This window comes from Helicoverpa armigera, chromosome 15, assembly GCF_030705265.1.
Source record: "Helicoverpa armigera isolate CAAS_96S chromosome 15, ASM3070526v1, whole genome shotgun sequence".
Lineage (NCBI taxonomy): Eukaryota > Metazoa > Arthropoda > Insecta > Lepidoptera > Noctuidae > Helicoverpa > Helicoverpa armigera.
The window spans coordinates 2,139,398-2,156,063 of record NC_087134.1 but is presented as its reverse complement, the minus strand read 5'-3'; the positions used below and the strand labels follow the sequence as shown (position 1 = coordinate 2,156,063).

The 16,666-nt window shown below is 35.7% G+C and overlaps 1 protein-coding gene across 2 annotated transcripts in view; it reads right to left on the bottom strand.

The window, feature by feature from the left end:
• Positions 1 to 376: 376 nt before the first annotated feature.
• The window catches only part of LOC110373961 (hemicentin-2), a 274,475-nt gene continuing 258,185 nt past the window's right edge, over positions 377 to 16,666 (bottom strand). The window contains exons 6-9 of one of the 2 annotated variants that reach the window (XM_049844850.2): positions 15,281 to 15,364; positions 5,283 to 5,417; positions 1,245 to 1,461; positions 377 to 589 (exon numbers count right to left, since the gene is read on the bottom strand). In XM_049844850.2, coding sequence (XP_049700807.1) covers positions 474 to 589; positions 1,245 to 1,461; positions 5,283 to 5,417; positions 15,281 to 15,364 — 552 coding nt within the window. In that variant the 3' untranslated portion in view covers positions 377 to 473. The remainder of the gene's footprint in view (positions 590 to 1,244; positions 1,462 to 5,282; positions 5,418 to 15,280; positions 15,365 to 16,666) is intronic. The other variant, XM_021331462.3, reaches the window with a different exon arrangement.

Below are 16,666 nucleotides of genomic sequence, written 5' to 3'. Positions count from 1 at the left end.
TAACAATAATCTTTTGGGGGAAAAAATAAATAAACCAATTTTTTTAAAAGAACCCGTCACTCTCAGCAACAGTGCTACCTATACCCGTTGCTACCTACTCTCTCATACAGTGCTGCTTCGCTCGGCCCCGCACTAACGTCATCGGAGACCGAAGTGCATGAGCACTAATGTCAGGAGCAGTAGACACGTGCGATAAAACGATTTAAGTAATTATTATTGTAATAAATGTGTCTATTTTGTGTAATTTGGTATGTATTCGAATTTTTCATTGCAATATCTCAAAATGCGAAAGTCTCCATAATAATAATATTTATCACTTTACTGGGATAAAACCTTTAACAACAATCTTTTGGGGAAAAAAAATAATTAAACCAATTTTCAAAAAAGAACCCGTCACTCTCAGCAACAGTGCTACCTATACCCGTTGCTACCTCTCTCATACAGTGCTGCTTCGCTCGCCACCCGCACTAACGTCATCGGAGGCCGAAGTGCATCAGCACTGATGTCAGAAGCAGCAAACACGTGCCGCTGGTGGTGATGCCGTGGATAGCGCTCGTGTTGCGTCGTAGGATCGCCGCCATTTTGTTACCTGGAAGAACATTTGTTGATTTTAGAAAATGTCGGATAGTTCATGGTTAAGGACAGCAGTATTACGACCTGTTGTGCATAAGTTTGCAAATAGCAGGGAAGCAAAACATTCTGGATTTCTGGGTCGGGCTAAAATTGCTTTGTGAGTTTTAGGAGCATTAACAAAACAGTTCGAAGTTTGGAACTAGGCGGTGCACGGGATGACGGGTGACCTCAATACGGCATTACAATTCATTCAGAAGCTGTCAGGCGAATTTGACAGAACTCTGACACTAGGCTTGTTAGGTGACCCTGCAGCTCACTCCGTAAGAAGAAGAAAGTATCCCGTCCCCTTCCAATATAATCAAAATTTACTCCAGACAACACAATACTCACTGCCTTCAGAAACGAAGACATGTATAGAAGCGGGCTCCGTATTACTCGCGCTGCACGTATAGTTCCCGGAGTTCTTGAGCGTGGCGCGCGCACGGTCAGCCGCGATTGCGTGCGCGCACCCGGCTCTGTTTCTACAAGTATACAGCATGCCACTTGCTGTCTATGCGGCTTAGTAAATCTATGTAAATTTCCACAATTTTTCCGCGAATTTGAGTTGTGGCACGCTCTAAACTTGTCAGTACCCTGCAGTATAATCAAAATGCAATCTAAAATATACTTACTGCCTTCAGAAACGAAGACATGTATGGAAGCGGGCTCCGTATTACTCGCGCTGCACGTATAGTTCCCGGAGTCCTTGAGCGTGGCGCCGCGGACGGTGAGCCGCGACTGCGTGCGCGCACCCGGCTCTGTTTCCACCGTGATGCCGCCGCGGGTAGCATCGTAATTGATCATGCGGTCGTTGTGGTACCAGAACACGTATTGGGGTGGTGTTGGGCTCTGGAATGTGAAAAGGATAGGATGTTAATTTATCCGTATTAATGTAAAAAAGGGTTTTTTGTTCGTTTGTTCCCCAAAGGCTGAGAAGGATTGCGCCGACCCCAAATAAAATTGGGATCAGGGCAGAAAGAAGAAGAAGAAGTATTCTCCTATGTAGTACTCAACTTATCTACTACCCTATTCCTACGTATACTCCCCCTATGTACCCTGCCTTTGACTGTTGATGATTCGGAATCGTGATTTGGTATATCTAAAAAGCTACATACAAAGATATAGTTGCCATTTAATGTAGTTTGTGTGTTAATTTTGGTATAAAACTAAGAACATTATAATTAGGTCGAAAGACAATTTTGGTAAACACTTTTCTTCCGTTAGAATGGCCTCATTCCATTCTTTAATTCAATGAAACCAATTCAAATTTTCATATACTTCACCAATTCCTTTACAACATCATCAAGATTTAACACAAGACACAACAATTCAATTCATGCCACCAAAATCGAAATCGCTATAACGGAGTCCAAACTCCACATGTAAAATAAACCGACTTTACGAGAAGGTGCCACAAGATGTCGTAAAACCCCAGTTGGCTGTAAACTTGTACAACAACATGTAAATAACTGACGTATATTGAATGAGCCCTTCATGTATTACAGTATTACACGATGTGTTTTGTTTTTGTTTCGTCAAATGATTGTGTAAAAAGGCGACAACGCTCAGTGGGAATTCGTTGAGGTAATTTTATGAAGCTTTGCCACATTATTTTATTTACCCATTTCCTATCAGGTTATACATATATATTTCATGAAGTACCTACTTAGTATTAGAGATAAACAAATTATCCGCCACAATGTTTTTTGGTATGTGGGAAATCATTGAATGACCCTTCTTTACATTATGGGTACAGGAAATTCTTTCCTATGTTAGATAGCCTATTCATTAAAGAAAACTTCTTTTTATGCGGAGTAGAACCCACGGGATGCAGTGCTACCAATAGCGGAAGGTAGTACCTAAGTTAGCAGTAAGTTTACTCAATGACCCATTTTTGCATTTTTTTTTCACAAACCTGTAACTAACGATTTTTAATAAAGAACTTCGAATATCGACTAAATAATAATGCTTATCTCGATACTTGTACAGGGAATATTATGTCCAGCAGTACATAGCCAGTTTGATGAAAGTCTCGACTTGAATATTCCTACCGGTCAAAAAGTTATTCGGATATTTGATATGCAATTTCTGGGGAAGCCTTGAAGGCTGGCTGTATTTACTTCGCGTACATAGAACTTGAACATAACTGAAGCCATGTTGGCGTAACTATAGGTTGCTTGTTTTATAATGAAAATTTAACCTGTTTGGTTTGCTGGTCGGTAAGTGCCGGCGTCGACTGACCTGGCACAGCTTGGGATGCATTTTAAGACGATGAGCTACATTTTTGAAAATATGATTATCACTGCTATACCTATCTAAAAATATTATTGACTGTCGTAATAACAAAGTTTAAAATTGCATATATTTACAGCCCACCCAAAACATAGTTTCTTTAATATTTAAAAGGTTAGCTGTCATACCACAAAAACTTTTAAACGTCTGTTGAACACTTGTCTAAAAAAATTACAGATTATATATAACGTTGAAATAAGGTCCGTTTTGCAGCCACACTTTTTTTAGACAAGGGTTCAACAGATTTTTAAGAGTTTATAATGTAGAGAGAGACAAGTAAAGGTTTGTTTGACAATTTCAGTAATGGATCATAATTCAATTGGGCAGTTCATACCATTTGTACTTTGGTTAAAGGTCAGAGCACAATTATAGACCAAACATTAATCAGAGAGCTTAGATGTGGGGAATTATCAATTAAGCGCTTAACATTCCCACTAGTGTGTTACTAATGTATCGGATATGCGTTGGATCGGTCGCAGTAGCTAAATTACATCTATGACGGTTATGGACTTAATATCTGGTGGTGCCTGGTAGATAGGTTTGGGATAATCATTAGCCCGCTTTTCATTATTAACAATATTAAATCTACTTACGATTCCGTTCGTGGTTTTCGTATGTTTCCGTAACCGAGAAAAAGCTAACATTTCTTTTTTACTTTTAGGACGACCTCGATAGCGCAATGGTCACCATGCCGGACCGTCGAACCTGAGGTCCCGGGTTCGATTCCCGGTTCGGTCGACATTTGTGTGATGAGCATGCTTGTTGGCCATGGTCTGGGTGTTACGATATGTATTTATCAGTTGTGTTAGCACCCATAACACAAGTTAATTAATAACTTACCATGGGGCTAACCGACCGTGTGTGAAAAGGTGTCCCGACATTATTATTACTTTTTTAATAACTCTAGGAAATAGTAACAAAATTGTGAGCTTATAATTTAGAATTTAGAAAAGTCCGCAACTTTTGCGCATCAATAGTGGACTCGTGCCGACGTGCATACATTTTTGGTTCGCGAACAATTTTGGTGTAATTTCACCATACAGCAAGAAAAGACTTAATTTCAAAGTCCCTTTGTAATATTGCCCTATGTATTATATGTTAGTAAAATCTAGTTTAAATTGAGTCAAATATAGAGAGCCATTAGAACTGCAAATGAATCGACACGGATATCGTTTCATCTTGAAATAAGCTGTTCCCTTTTACACTAGCTTTCAATAAATCTGGGTCAGTTATAAAAATATTGACCTGGTTCTAAGTGTGTCTGTCTGTTTGTCTGTTTGTGTTGAGAGCTGTGAACTATCTTGTGGCTCAAGTGGGGGTAGTTTAATCTCAAACTTCGATGACAGCTGGTATTATTAAAGCGGTGAGGGATGAGATTGGCAGTTGGTAGTATTTAGACAAGTTGTACTAAATAATTTGTGTTGCTTCAATTTGAAATATCAGAGGAATTTGACTAACTTGTATTTGCCGTAAGTATATCAATAGTGATATCTTATAAAGAGGTCAAGCTTAAGAACGGACCTCTTGTAAGATCACTTTATTGTCTTTCCGTCTCCCATGACCATTTATTTTATAATATAAATACGTAAAGACCCAATATATCATATTGCATAAACAATTTCACACAGCTAACAATACTAACCATTTACCTATTAATTTCACAACAAGCAAACACAAACCAAACATTATAAATCAAGATAACCAACTACCCTTTAACGTCTACTTTAAAACGAAAATACCCATCTAAGGGGCGTAAATCGATAGATCGTAACCGCGAGCCGACCTCGCCTCTCTTAATTACACCGAACGATCCTACATACAACGCTCAGCTTCCCTCGTTAAGAAAAATAATGTTAGCAAAGAAAAAACGTACAAAATCCAAAGTGAAAAATATTATTTTTTTGCTCCTGTAAAACATGCAATTAGTCTGCTCTATAATGCGCGCGGAATTTTTTGAGAACGTTTTTTTATTGTTTTTTTTTCGTGTTTCTCTTTTGTTTTTAAGTAGGTTAAGTATGCTGTTGCAGATTTGGAGGTGATTATGTAAATTAAAAAGGGCATTTAAGTGTTAAAAGGATGACGTCTGTAATATTTAATTTTCAGCATTAACACTGTAAACTGTAATTCGGCTCTGCAGTGCCTTTTCTTAAAATAAACCTGTTAAAAAATTCCTGGAATCATTTTCGCAATTCTTATTGCATTGGGTAAGTAGGGTTATTAAAAAAGAGTCTCTCAGATGCATAACTTTTAACTTGCATCAACTAAGACGACTTCCAACTTTCGTGTTATGATAGCAGCATCCAGTTTTTTATCTGATCTGTGCTTACACGTTTTACGTCAAAAAAAAATTAGGTAATTAAGATTCCATGGAGACTTACCTTCTCAACGATGCATATAAGATGTATAACGCTGCCGAGATCGACGTGGTGCTCTCCGGAGCCCAGGATGAAGGCTTCTGGCACCACGATCTGCAGTCGCACGTAGTGGGACACGATGCCTGTTCGCGTCGATACCTGGAATTGAAGGTATATGCTGGTTAATATAGTGATTTTATATATTACTAGCTTCTGCCAGCGGTTTCACCCGCATCCCATGGGAACCTCTGCACGAACCCGGATAAAAAGCCTATAGCCTTCCTCGATAAATGGGCTATCTAACACCGAAAGAATTGTTCAAATCGGACCAGTAGTTCGTGAGATTAGCGCGTTCAAACAAACTCTTCAGCTTTATAATATTAGTATAGATTATAACAGTGTAGATACACATACTAAAACGGTTTCATATAAAATCGATTTAGCGGTTTGACTGTGGGTGGTAAATAGCATCGTTTTATTAATATATAATAAAGATTTTATAATATAACAGTACCTATAACGCTTTAATTGTTCTATACAAGTTTTTTTTCGGAGTGTAAAAGGTGTTATTGTGAATGGTGATAAGAAAAAAATATTAGGCAGTAATCAGTTTCTGCGAATGTCGATGTTTGGTAGAAATCAGTTTCAACGTAATTTTCTATAAAAGAGATCTCCGCTAATTTTGTTCAATTTTTGTGACACAGAATCCTTACCTATGTTGTTTTGATGAATGAAAATACTGTAGATACATTGTCTATTTATATCTAACATCAAGAACGTCACAGTTTTCATTTTGCTATCAGAAATAAAAGCTGTTTATTTACAGTTCAAGAAACTGAGAATAAACACAAAGTTATTTTTGTTTTATTTAAGTATTTCAATGGATTGTCTTTGAGAAATGATTCCAGGCGTAGTAAAAATAAAATCCAAGAAGCCTGCAAAAATATGGCTACTTAACAAAAATAAATGGTAGGTATCTCCAAAAAAAAAAAACGTTGTTTTGACGAAAAATATTCGTGTATTTAGATTTATTGGCCTTAGCGTCTGTCTGTGAAGCACCTTGCATATATTAAGTGAGGCGCACACGAAGCACTTTTGTTCGCACACCTATTGTATTCCTCGAAACGGCTTATTTTACGATCCGTTTTTATAACCTCGTGTGGTGCCAGTATTAAAACGGTTTGCAAATTGCAAATAAAACTGAAGTTTGTTTGAATTACTGTGGAATGCAGAAATGTTTGACTTTTAAAGCTGCAGACTTTTTGTACGACAGATAATCGGACCGATTTTTTGTAGGACGTTCTTACAATCGGTCACCGATATCGAACGTGTGACGCACGAGTATATATTTTTGATTTAAAGTGAGTAACAGATACGACTCGGCGACGTCTCCACGACATATCGGCGACTTGTAGGCGACCTAATTTGTGTATAATAAATTATCCTATTGAGTAAAGGCAGTGATGAATCACATATTTGGCGGTAGCGTTTTCTGTGATCTAGGGAATAAAGAAATCTTTATGAAATTGGAGTTTTATCAAATCTTCTGTCTATGACAGATTATTTAATGCAAATTCAAAAACCAAAAGAAGCTGTTTTTCTAAACATAACAATAATAATTTCGATAGCAACATTAAAATAAATAATAAAAATTGCGATTATTCTCTGATTTTATAAAAGTACTTAGCGACCTCGGATCAAAGAAATAAGCAACATTACAAGATTACAACATGAATGAACAAGTCAATTCAGCTTAATTTTTTTTATTAACAAGCTAGATCTAACGATGTTGCAAATAGTGTACTTTCCAAAATGATGGTAACAACATACTAATCATCTTTTTACTAAAACAGAACGAGATCTAAACGCAATCATACAAGAACCATTCCATCCACATGCCATCCCATTTCATTCCCATCCCACATCCAGACCATCCACATGTAAGTTGTGAAAATCATTTTCGTTACATGCAAATACGAAGCAATACCATCAGCATACGGTGAGCATTCCTTTTTCAACACGGAGTATGGAATATGAGTGGAGATGCGATAATGCAGGTAGGTCAGGCGCCTTCTTCTAGGTCAAATTTTGACCAAAAAGATCAGTTACGAGTGAAATAACGAGGCGTTCGGGTTCTTTGAGACATCTTTCAAAGATTTTTGGAATTACATAAAATATGTAGTATTACAAAAAATGGTCGGGTCCTAAGGTGTATAAGTGCGAAAATAGTAACGTTCCTCGTCCCCCGGTGATAACCCGTCAAAAAAAAGGCTGACTGGAAATCATCAAATGACTCCTACTGCTGTGGATTGGCAGCGTGAGGGAGTGTCTCTTATTGATTAAAAGTCATCATGTTGCTTCGTAGGTCTTTTATGCTACAGGGCCGCGGTAACTCTTTCGAACAATCCCGCAGCCCCGGCCGTTATGGCACCTCCTCTAGTAATTTTATTCTCCATGTTTTTAAAAGATCCACAGTCTTGATGTTACGAATCTTGTTATTTTTATTGTTTCTTCGGTATAACGAGACGGGGGAGTTAATCCGGTTTATTGGGGGGAATCAGAAACGATTTCCAGTTTCGCTTTCGAGGAAACCGGTTTCAAATTCGTTTTGTGCAAATTGATGAGTGGTTACTGTAATCTTTATGATTTTGCTTGATTCGATAATGGTTTTGAGTTTTTATTAATTGCTACTGGGGTTCAAGTTACTTTTGTGAAGAGGACTTTTAAAATTGATAATTGAACTCTTAGGTAATGGTGGATTTGAATTTTATAAGAAATAAATCCAATTTTTTTATTGCGCAATAAAATTTATTTTCTTTTCTTTCAAGAATCAGTTTAATATTGAAATTATTTTTAAATTGTGTGATATTTGGAACTATGCACAACTATTAAAATTACAATTACAAGCACTATTTTAAATCCTTTTCAGAATCACGAAAGTTAGGATTGTCGTTGGCTTTGATAATAATTTCCTGTATTTTCTATCCTTTTTGTAATACAGTACGTATTATATTGTCTTAAATACCCACCATATTGTTAACCGTACTTTCTTTTTCTATTTTAACACAGCATATATTATATTGTCCATGTATCCAGCTAACTGAGCTATATCATGTCTCAAACTGACCGTTATCGAATGAAGCACACCTTCTCTGGAACACCGCATCAGTTTAAAATGTAGTGAGGGAAGTAGGTCAGTATGTCAGCTGAACATCTAACAAGTGTAACAAGCTATCACTTATGTACACATCACTTTATCGTGGTATGTACGTATGTGTAGATAGTGATGATGGTGAATTTATAAGAAATTGAGATAAAACTAGCAATATACATTAATGTAATAAACAGGAAAACAGTTTTTGTTCGTTTGTTTGCATCCTAAAGGCATTGAAACGACTAAACTGGTTTCGAAAATTATTTCACTGTTAGGAAGCTGCACTATTACGTGCATAACATAGGCGATATTTTATCTAGGCGAAGGCAATAGTTCTCACAAGACATGGGTGAAACCGCGACAAAACAGCTAGTAAAGATTGATATGCTTGTCTAAACTATTTTGCTAATTGTTTCTTGTAAAAATAAATAGTTACACAAAATGTATAAAATAACTGGCTGACACAGTGCAACCGGCGTCATGAAGGAACTAACTTCGCTCACCCGTGTAAAAAGCAGTCTTTGTTTAAGTCCAAGTGTTATGTAAAGCCCATGAGATTGTAGATTTAGCACCAATGGAGAGCGAAGTATTGTCAAGTTTCAGGGCTAATTACCCGAGTTTGGTGAAGTGTCGTAATATATGTTATGATAAATTATGCAGTAAACACCTTAAGAAAAAACAGGTATAGCTTTGTGTTATATTACATAAAGCAATATACATATTCATATTTTTTTATTATCTCTATTTGTATCGTTAAAGTTCTCTTCTCTGATCCGATTAATATCGTACATTGATATCGCTGTAATGTAATTGATTTATCATATAAATAAAATATAATATTCCTCATATTACATTCAGCTGAAACCTGAAACAATGAAACTGGAGATAACATCGGAACCGCTTGGAATACAATACGAATTCAATTCCTAACTATTATTGTTAAAGAGATCTTATCGAAATTTTATCGTTTCTATAGATAGAATTGTCATTATTGTAGCAATATTTTAATAATAATCTCGCAGTTTTAGCTGAATTTTAAGGCTCCAAAATGGTTGAACTGATTTGAAAAATTCTTTCACTGTTGGAATGCTTCACTATCCTCTTGTAATATTAGCTATATTTTATCCAGGTATCCAGGTACAGCAAGAATTTTTTTGCTATTAGCTTGATAATTAAAGTGTTATAAACATGCCTAGATTAACATCTCTGTTATATTCCTCAAATTAATCTAAAGATACTGTACTAAGGACAGAGTTACAGATTATACCTAACAACTGTTATATTCAATTGTCCTCAATACTCAATTCTTTATTAGCATTTCACATGTAATACAGGTGGTACATTATGATTAGAAACAATATGGACCCAATAGGGCACAGCTTAAAGAAGTAAACCACATAAACTTAATCTCTAATCTCCCAATTCTTCACCAAAAAACCCTACTTTTAACGACACCAATAAAACTGTTTGACTACACGCCTGTAAATATAGTTTACTTGTAAGAGCGTGTTGTACAAGAGGGGTACAAAACAATCGGGAGAGACGTGACGTGACTCCGCATGATGGCCTAATGTGCTAACTGGGAACGGCTGGGATGGGCTGACTTTTGGGGAATTAAAAACAGTTATTTGTAAACTCAAAACTGGCTAAGTGTGAAGGTGCCCCTTATAGTTATTAATAAATAAATAAATCTTTATTTCGGAATTTACCCTCCATATTTAATATCGAGCAAAAAACATTTTGGTATGGGATCAACATTATTTACTTCATTTTCAATGCACAACGAATCACAAAATAATAAATACACTCTACCGAGCGCTTAGCACTCACGTCCATTGTCGACCGAGGCTCAATTCCAACTGCACTGTCTAACCTACTAGCGCCATCTAGCTAACATGACTAAAACTAGAACGGCCTTGACGTCACACTGTAGACTAGTAACGCCATCTATTGCCTCTTAGCTTAAACACGGTAGCGTCATATAGTTAAAACTGTTTGACTACACGACTGTAAATATAGTTTACTTGTAAGGGCGTGTTGTACAAGGGAGCTACAAAACAATCGGGAGAGACGTGACGTGACTCCGCATGATGGCTTAATGTGCCGACTGCGAACGGACCGTTAGTTAGTTTTTAGTAGATGGGCTGACTTTTGTCGAATTAAAAAGAGGGAGTTACACTTGTCTCTGAAGGTCGCCCATACAGTGTATATTAATAATATCGAGCAAAAAACATTGATACACAGGATCAAGAATATTTATTTTATATTCAGTGTATGTACAACGAATCATAAAAAAACTCGGCGGATGATTAAAAGAAAGTGTCTTATTCATACAAAACTAGCTAAGTGCGAGTCGCATTCGAGAAGGTATCGTTTTGCGCCGTATTGAGAAGAAAAAGGGACAAAGACAGGTTTATTATATGGGATTACCATCGTATTAAAAATTTCGTCGCATTTTCAAGTGGTTTAATGTCAAATTAAATTCATAAAAAATAAAAACAAATTACCAAAACACAGGAAAATGTAATCGAAGTTTTATTTAAAGTATAATATTTATTTCTCAGCAGAGATGTCAATTTAAATGTAGTGAGAGTACTAAAGGATAAGAAACAACGTTATTTCGACAATTTTCCTTCCTTTTTCAATGTTTTGTAGCTTAAAGGCTCTTAAGGAAACTGATAGGGGCTTCTAATGTTATAGAATCGAATTCCGTTACTAATCGAGTTTTAATTTTAGGAAATAAAAAGAAAAGAGAGTGCTTAAGCGAAAAGTGTCATTGTTTAAGGTTATATTCTTTTGAAAGAGACAACTTTGTTTTGAAATTTAAACCCATTTTTTGTAGAAAAAAATATAAAGCCTTCCGAGCCTTTTCCTAAGTATGTTGGGGTCAACTTTCAGTCTAACCAGATGCAGCTGAGTACCAGTGTTTTACAAGGAGCGACTGTCTATCTGACTTTCTCAACCCAGTAACTCGGGCAACCCAATAACCATAGGTAAAACTGGTGTTCAAAACGATTTTATAATTTTTTAACTAAAAGTATTATAAATATCATAGTCATTATAAAGTAATTACTATATAGAACAGCCTGTATATCAGACTTGCCATTTACAGCTACGAGGCGCTACGAGGTGCTACGCGGCTACGAAATTGCTACGATGCTACGAAATAGATAGCTGTCTTGTAGCGGGGAGCTGTCTGTTCGAAATGTTAGTTTCGACATAAATGTTAGATAGATGCTACAAATAATACCTGATATTAGGTATTAAATGATTTTGTATTTTGTCGAACAAATTTTGCTATACAAGGTTTAAGCAATTACAAATTATACAGATTTTAAAATACTAAAATATCTTGCCTATTATTAGGTTTCTATCGTAGAATTTGACCTATTTTCATCTATTGGCAGATAATGTTATTTAACTTAATGTTCCTTCTCTTAGAATCCAGGTACTCGATCCACAAAATATAGCTTGTTGTAATAATGTTACAACACACACATGAAAATGTAAATTTATGAAGCATAAAATCGATAATAAGATCCGCTCCGTATAGATCGGTTGTAACCACTTCGCTACGAGGCTACGAGGCTACGACGCTACGAGACTACGATAGTGCTACGCCGCTACGACGTAGCGAGGCGAGCTTGCATAAACTAAACTTTGTTAGTGTTCGCATTAGTTAGGTATAGGTAAGAAATTTTAGGTACATACCTAAGTTAGGTAACATATATTTTTTGATATACAAAATCTTTAATATTCTATCTTTCATGGAATAAATAAACACCATCTTTTATGATCATAAAAACACAATATTTATTTTAATCTCAATAAAGCCTAGTCTACATTTTTTAAATTGACCTCAAATCCTCCCAATATTTGCTAACCTTGTTTTAAAGGTCAATTGAATCGAACACAATTTGTTTAAATGTCGGAACTCGAAATTGATTCGCCGAATTTATGTTCGTTAGAAAAAGGGGTTTTAAATATCAAAGTAGGTCACGTTCAGGTACATGGTTTTATCGATATCTGTTGTCATCACTAGCTCGTGACGTTATCTATAGGAACAAATATTTACAGCGTCAGCATTACCCTTAATCCCCTAAGCTTGGTGATTATCGCAACATCCCCGGAGGATTATACAGGGTGAAGCTAAAACTCAACAACAAACATTTACGATCCAATGTGATGACGCACCATCTAAACCGTACCGTAAAACCGAATATTTAATAAAAAACCGGCTTTATACCAATGGGGAAAAAATGGAAGAAAATCCCAATCCGATTCCCTGCTTTTACCAATCATAATTGTTTTTTCCGAACATTTTGCGAGTTGAAACCGCGCTTAAAAATAACAAAGGGTGATTCAATTGCTTCGATATTTATTTTTTATTTAACACAGGGTGCGCGTTTAATTTGGCCGTTAATTAAAAATTTCGCGCCCTGTATTCTGGGATTACTTAAAAATTTTATTCGCTGGGAAATATTATAAGGGTTTTTGCAATCTATCATTGTGTTGGAAAATGTTATTGCTTTTATTTGCTCAGCAATTTCCCGACGGTGGGTGGGCGGTGACTTTTTAAATTGCATCGTCATGGCATATATTTATGGAGTGACTGAAGTGAATTTTATTCATTTAAAACCTTTTTTACTTAACAAGGCGGTCTGATAATAGTTTTTCGTGGAACTGTTGTTTGTATGCCGATATTGTTAAAAGAACATTTTTAACTGCAAAATATTTTCGCTGCTTTGTGTTGAATATGCTGTAAAACGTTTTATACTAAGAAATCGTGATTTAATAACGTACACGAAAAATACAAGGAAGAAGAATAATAATAAGAGTATTTTCAAAGCAATATATTATATTGAATAATAAGTTCCGCGTAGATTACCGGTAACAATAAGCTTAAACATGACAAAGAAAGGTAAAAATACGAATTTGAAAAAAGATCATTACTTTGTAATAACGATGGTTCCCACAGATTTGTGCTATTATATTTAATATTTTTCTTTCTCTTCAATACAATTGTGTACGACGGATGTTTTTGCAAAGGAGCTCTGTTATTATTTTAATAAACTATGGTTTCCTTTGTAAGGCTAAGCAGAGTTGTGCAAGTTTCATATTATCATTCAACTTCATATATTTTTAACTTGAATCTAGCCACAAGCAGGACTACTGTGGATGATGTCTCGAGACTAACTCAGAGGTTAGGTTAGTATTATGACACTTTACTATTTGTGAAATTTTACTTTTAGTAGAAGAGTTTCTTTTCCCCATTTATCATACTTAACTTTCAAATACAGGGTACATAGTATAACTATAGCCTACATCTGTAGCTGGTGCCAGAAAAATTTACAGATTCTTACTATGAGACTATTCGTATTCTTTCTGAGTAACTATTACGAACATTACCAAAGCCCTGTTAAGCCTTGGCCCTAAGAGACCCCACCAGTGTATACTGGTGGGGTATCTCCCTCTCTACCTAACCTCTCAAAACAAACAGTCTCAGTACACCCCCTCAAAATATTCTTACACAAGCGTAAGATGTTATCATTTAATGCAACAAAGCACTTCAATATAAACCTAAATTACTATTTACTTAGAGAAACAACACGTTCGCCTGCACGACGACGATTACTGCTTAAATTGCTTTTGCTAAATTTAATTTCGCCCAAACACAGTTCTGCGAATGGAGGTTTAGTATTTAGCTTACGAAATAAGTTGCTGTTATTTTTGGGACTGTATATATAAGGAGTAGAAGGAGCTAAGTAACAGAGGTCGATAGTTGAAGGTTAAACTGCGATCACCCTATAAAGCACTATAGTTAAAATCATCCGCACTTCGGAAGGTATGCTGTGCGTTTTTTGTTTGCCAGTAAATGTTTAGGGGTCCTTATATGCTTAGTAGTCTGAAAGTCATTTGCAATAACCTTTCGATGTGTTATATTCCTTACTATAGGAATGATGACTTTGCTTGTACAATGCTAATGTCAAAATTGTATGACCGCAAGTAAAAGGTGAAGTCTAAGGCTGCCTGTCCACTGGAGCGGAGCTAGGCTGCGGAGTGGAGATACTGAGAAATATTAACCAATAGGATAGCACAAAATCTCCGCTCCTCAATCCTATTGGTTAATATTTCTCAGTTTCTCCACTCCGCAGCCTAGTTCCGCTCCGGTGGACAGGCAGCCTTACGCAGCACTCACTCTTAAGTTGAAATCATATTGAATTGGAAGATATTATGAATTTCTTTTTGATTTTTCAACACCATTTTGGTACAAGAGCTCAATCAGTTCATATGTATATTATTCATATTTCATTCTCGGAACTGAAAATATGAAAAGGCAGGATAATCTTTCGAGATTAAAGTAAAGAGTAATAATTTTAAGTAGCATATCTCTTATTTAAATTGTAAAAATATGGTTTAAATATTGCCTTTAATCTTTTAAGTAATTTTACTTGATTGCAGAGCAGTGCAAACATTACATTAATAAATAAATAATTGATAAAGAAAAATTATGCTCCGTCACGCGTACAATTTTATTATGTCGATTTAATGTTAAGTTTATGATTGTTGTTTTTTTAAAACGTGTTATTAATTTACTTCATTTGCTTCATTAAGAATTTGTTTTAATTTATTGTTTTTTCTCTGTCTCAATATTTGTATTTCTAATAAACATTTTTAATTTATATATGTATACACATTTTTGTACCCAGATACTGGATAGCAAGGTGAGACTTGGAATAGTCTTGGTACAGCATTTGCACCTTACTGCATAAATAGTCCAAATGAAATAAATATATTTTCGTAGGTAATTACGTTGTCACCGAGATTAGACGAGTGTACCAATTTTTTGCAATAAGTATTTCCTTACCTGACATTCGTAAGTCCCGTTGTCTCTTTTCTGCACGAATTTGATCTGCAATGTCCAGTCTTCTGAACCTTCTCCATGTAACACCTGCAAAGAAACAAAATCATGTAAAACATATGAAAAAAATATCTAGAGAAATAGAATTGTTATAATATTTGTCGGTAAAATAAACGTACTAGTAGATACTTTCAACCTTAAGTTCCAGCCGGCGCAAACTTTCACTAAACTTTGCCGACTTTTTCAAATCCCTGAGAGCCAACAAAAATTCCTAACCTGCATAAAACATATCTGCTTTTAACTGATAAAGTGTCACAAACAGACAGTATCACGTTCTTTAATTGAGTATCTTTTGGGGATATCCGCCAAATGGACTGTAAGACGACAAACCCAGAAATACTCAAGGATTCCGGAACTCAATTGATCGTTGGACACTGCACCCAGAATATACGAACAAGATCGGAATTCTCTGAAACCGTATTTTCTCGAATCCGGACCGGGTCAATGCACAAAAGCTTTTGCAATCTTTTGCTGGCCAAGAGAGTTACGATCCGGGGTAACTAAAATAGTGCAACGTAGTTTTTCTTTGCAGCTTTTTGGGGTAAAATAGCTTTATTTGAATACGGTCAAAAGTAAAGTCACCGGGGCGGCACGTTCGCCTGTTTGACTCTGCTGTCAGATTAAGAGTTTTTAAAAGTTGTTATAGGTTTTGTCAAAGAACAGAGAAAATTGGAATAACGAATTGGAAAATGGCTCTAACATCTCTAAAATGTACGTGTGTGTGTGGTATCTAGAAGTATAGCCATTTATAGAAGAGTGTTTGTATAATTAGGTATGTGATAGTTTTTACAGAAAATAAATATTCAACGCAAAAAAAAACATCAAGATGGAATTACGCAAGATCTAAAATTGTTAATTACTAGACCCTGTTAATTAAAAACAGCGCTTCACCAAACCGATGGAATAGACGAACACAGTCGTCAAATCAACTGTCAATTTAAAGTTCAAACGAATCAGCATTTTTTTAACGAAGCCAAAAACTTTTGGAATTCGAGGCGCAAAATTATCGAGAGGAAATTAATTAAAGCACCGAAAAGAATTCCAAAATGGTAATCCGGTAACTTTTGTACCGGTATAAAAGTTAATGAATTTCAGTTCTGTAGCGTGAGATGAAATTTTAGATAAACCGTACGAAATGCGTATAACAGTAAAAATTAACAACGCCACTAAGGGTGGGGGAAAATAACGCTAAGATTCTTGATTAAACAAATAGACTCTAAAATTGGCTTTCTTAAAGTACTTGGACTTTGTCTGTTCATAAGAGCCAAAGAAATAGTGTTCATCAGACAACACTAAAACATACGAGTTTCAGCACTACTGACTTCAAACAAG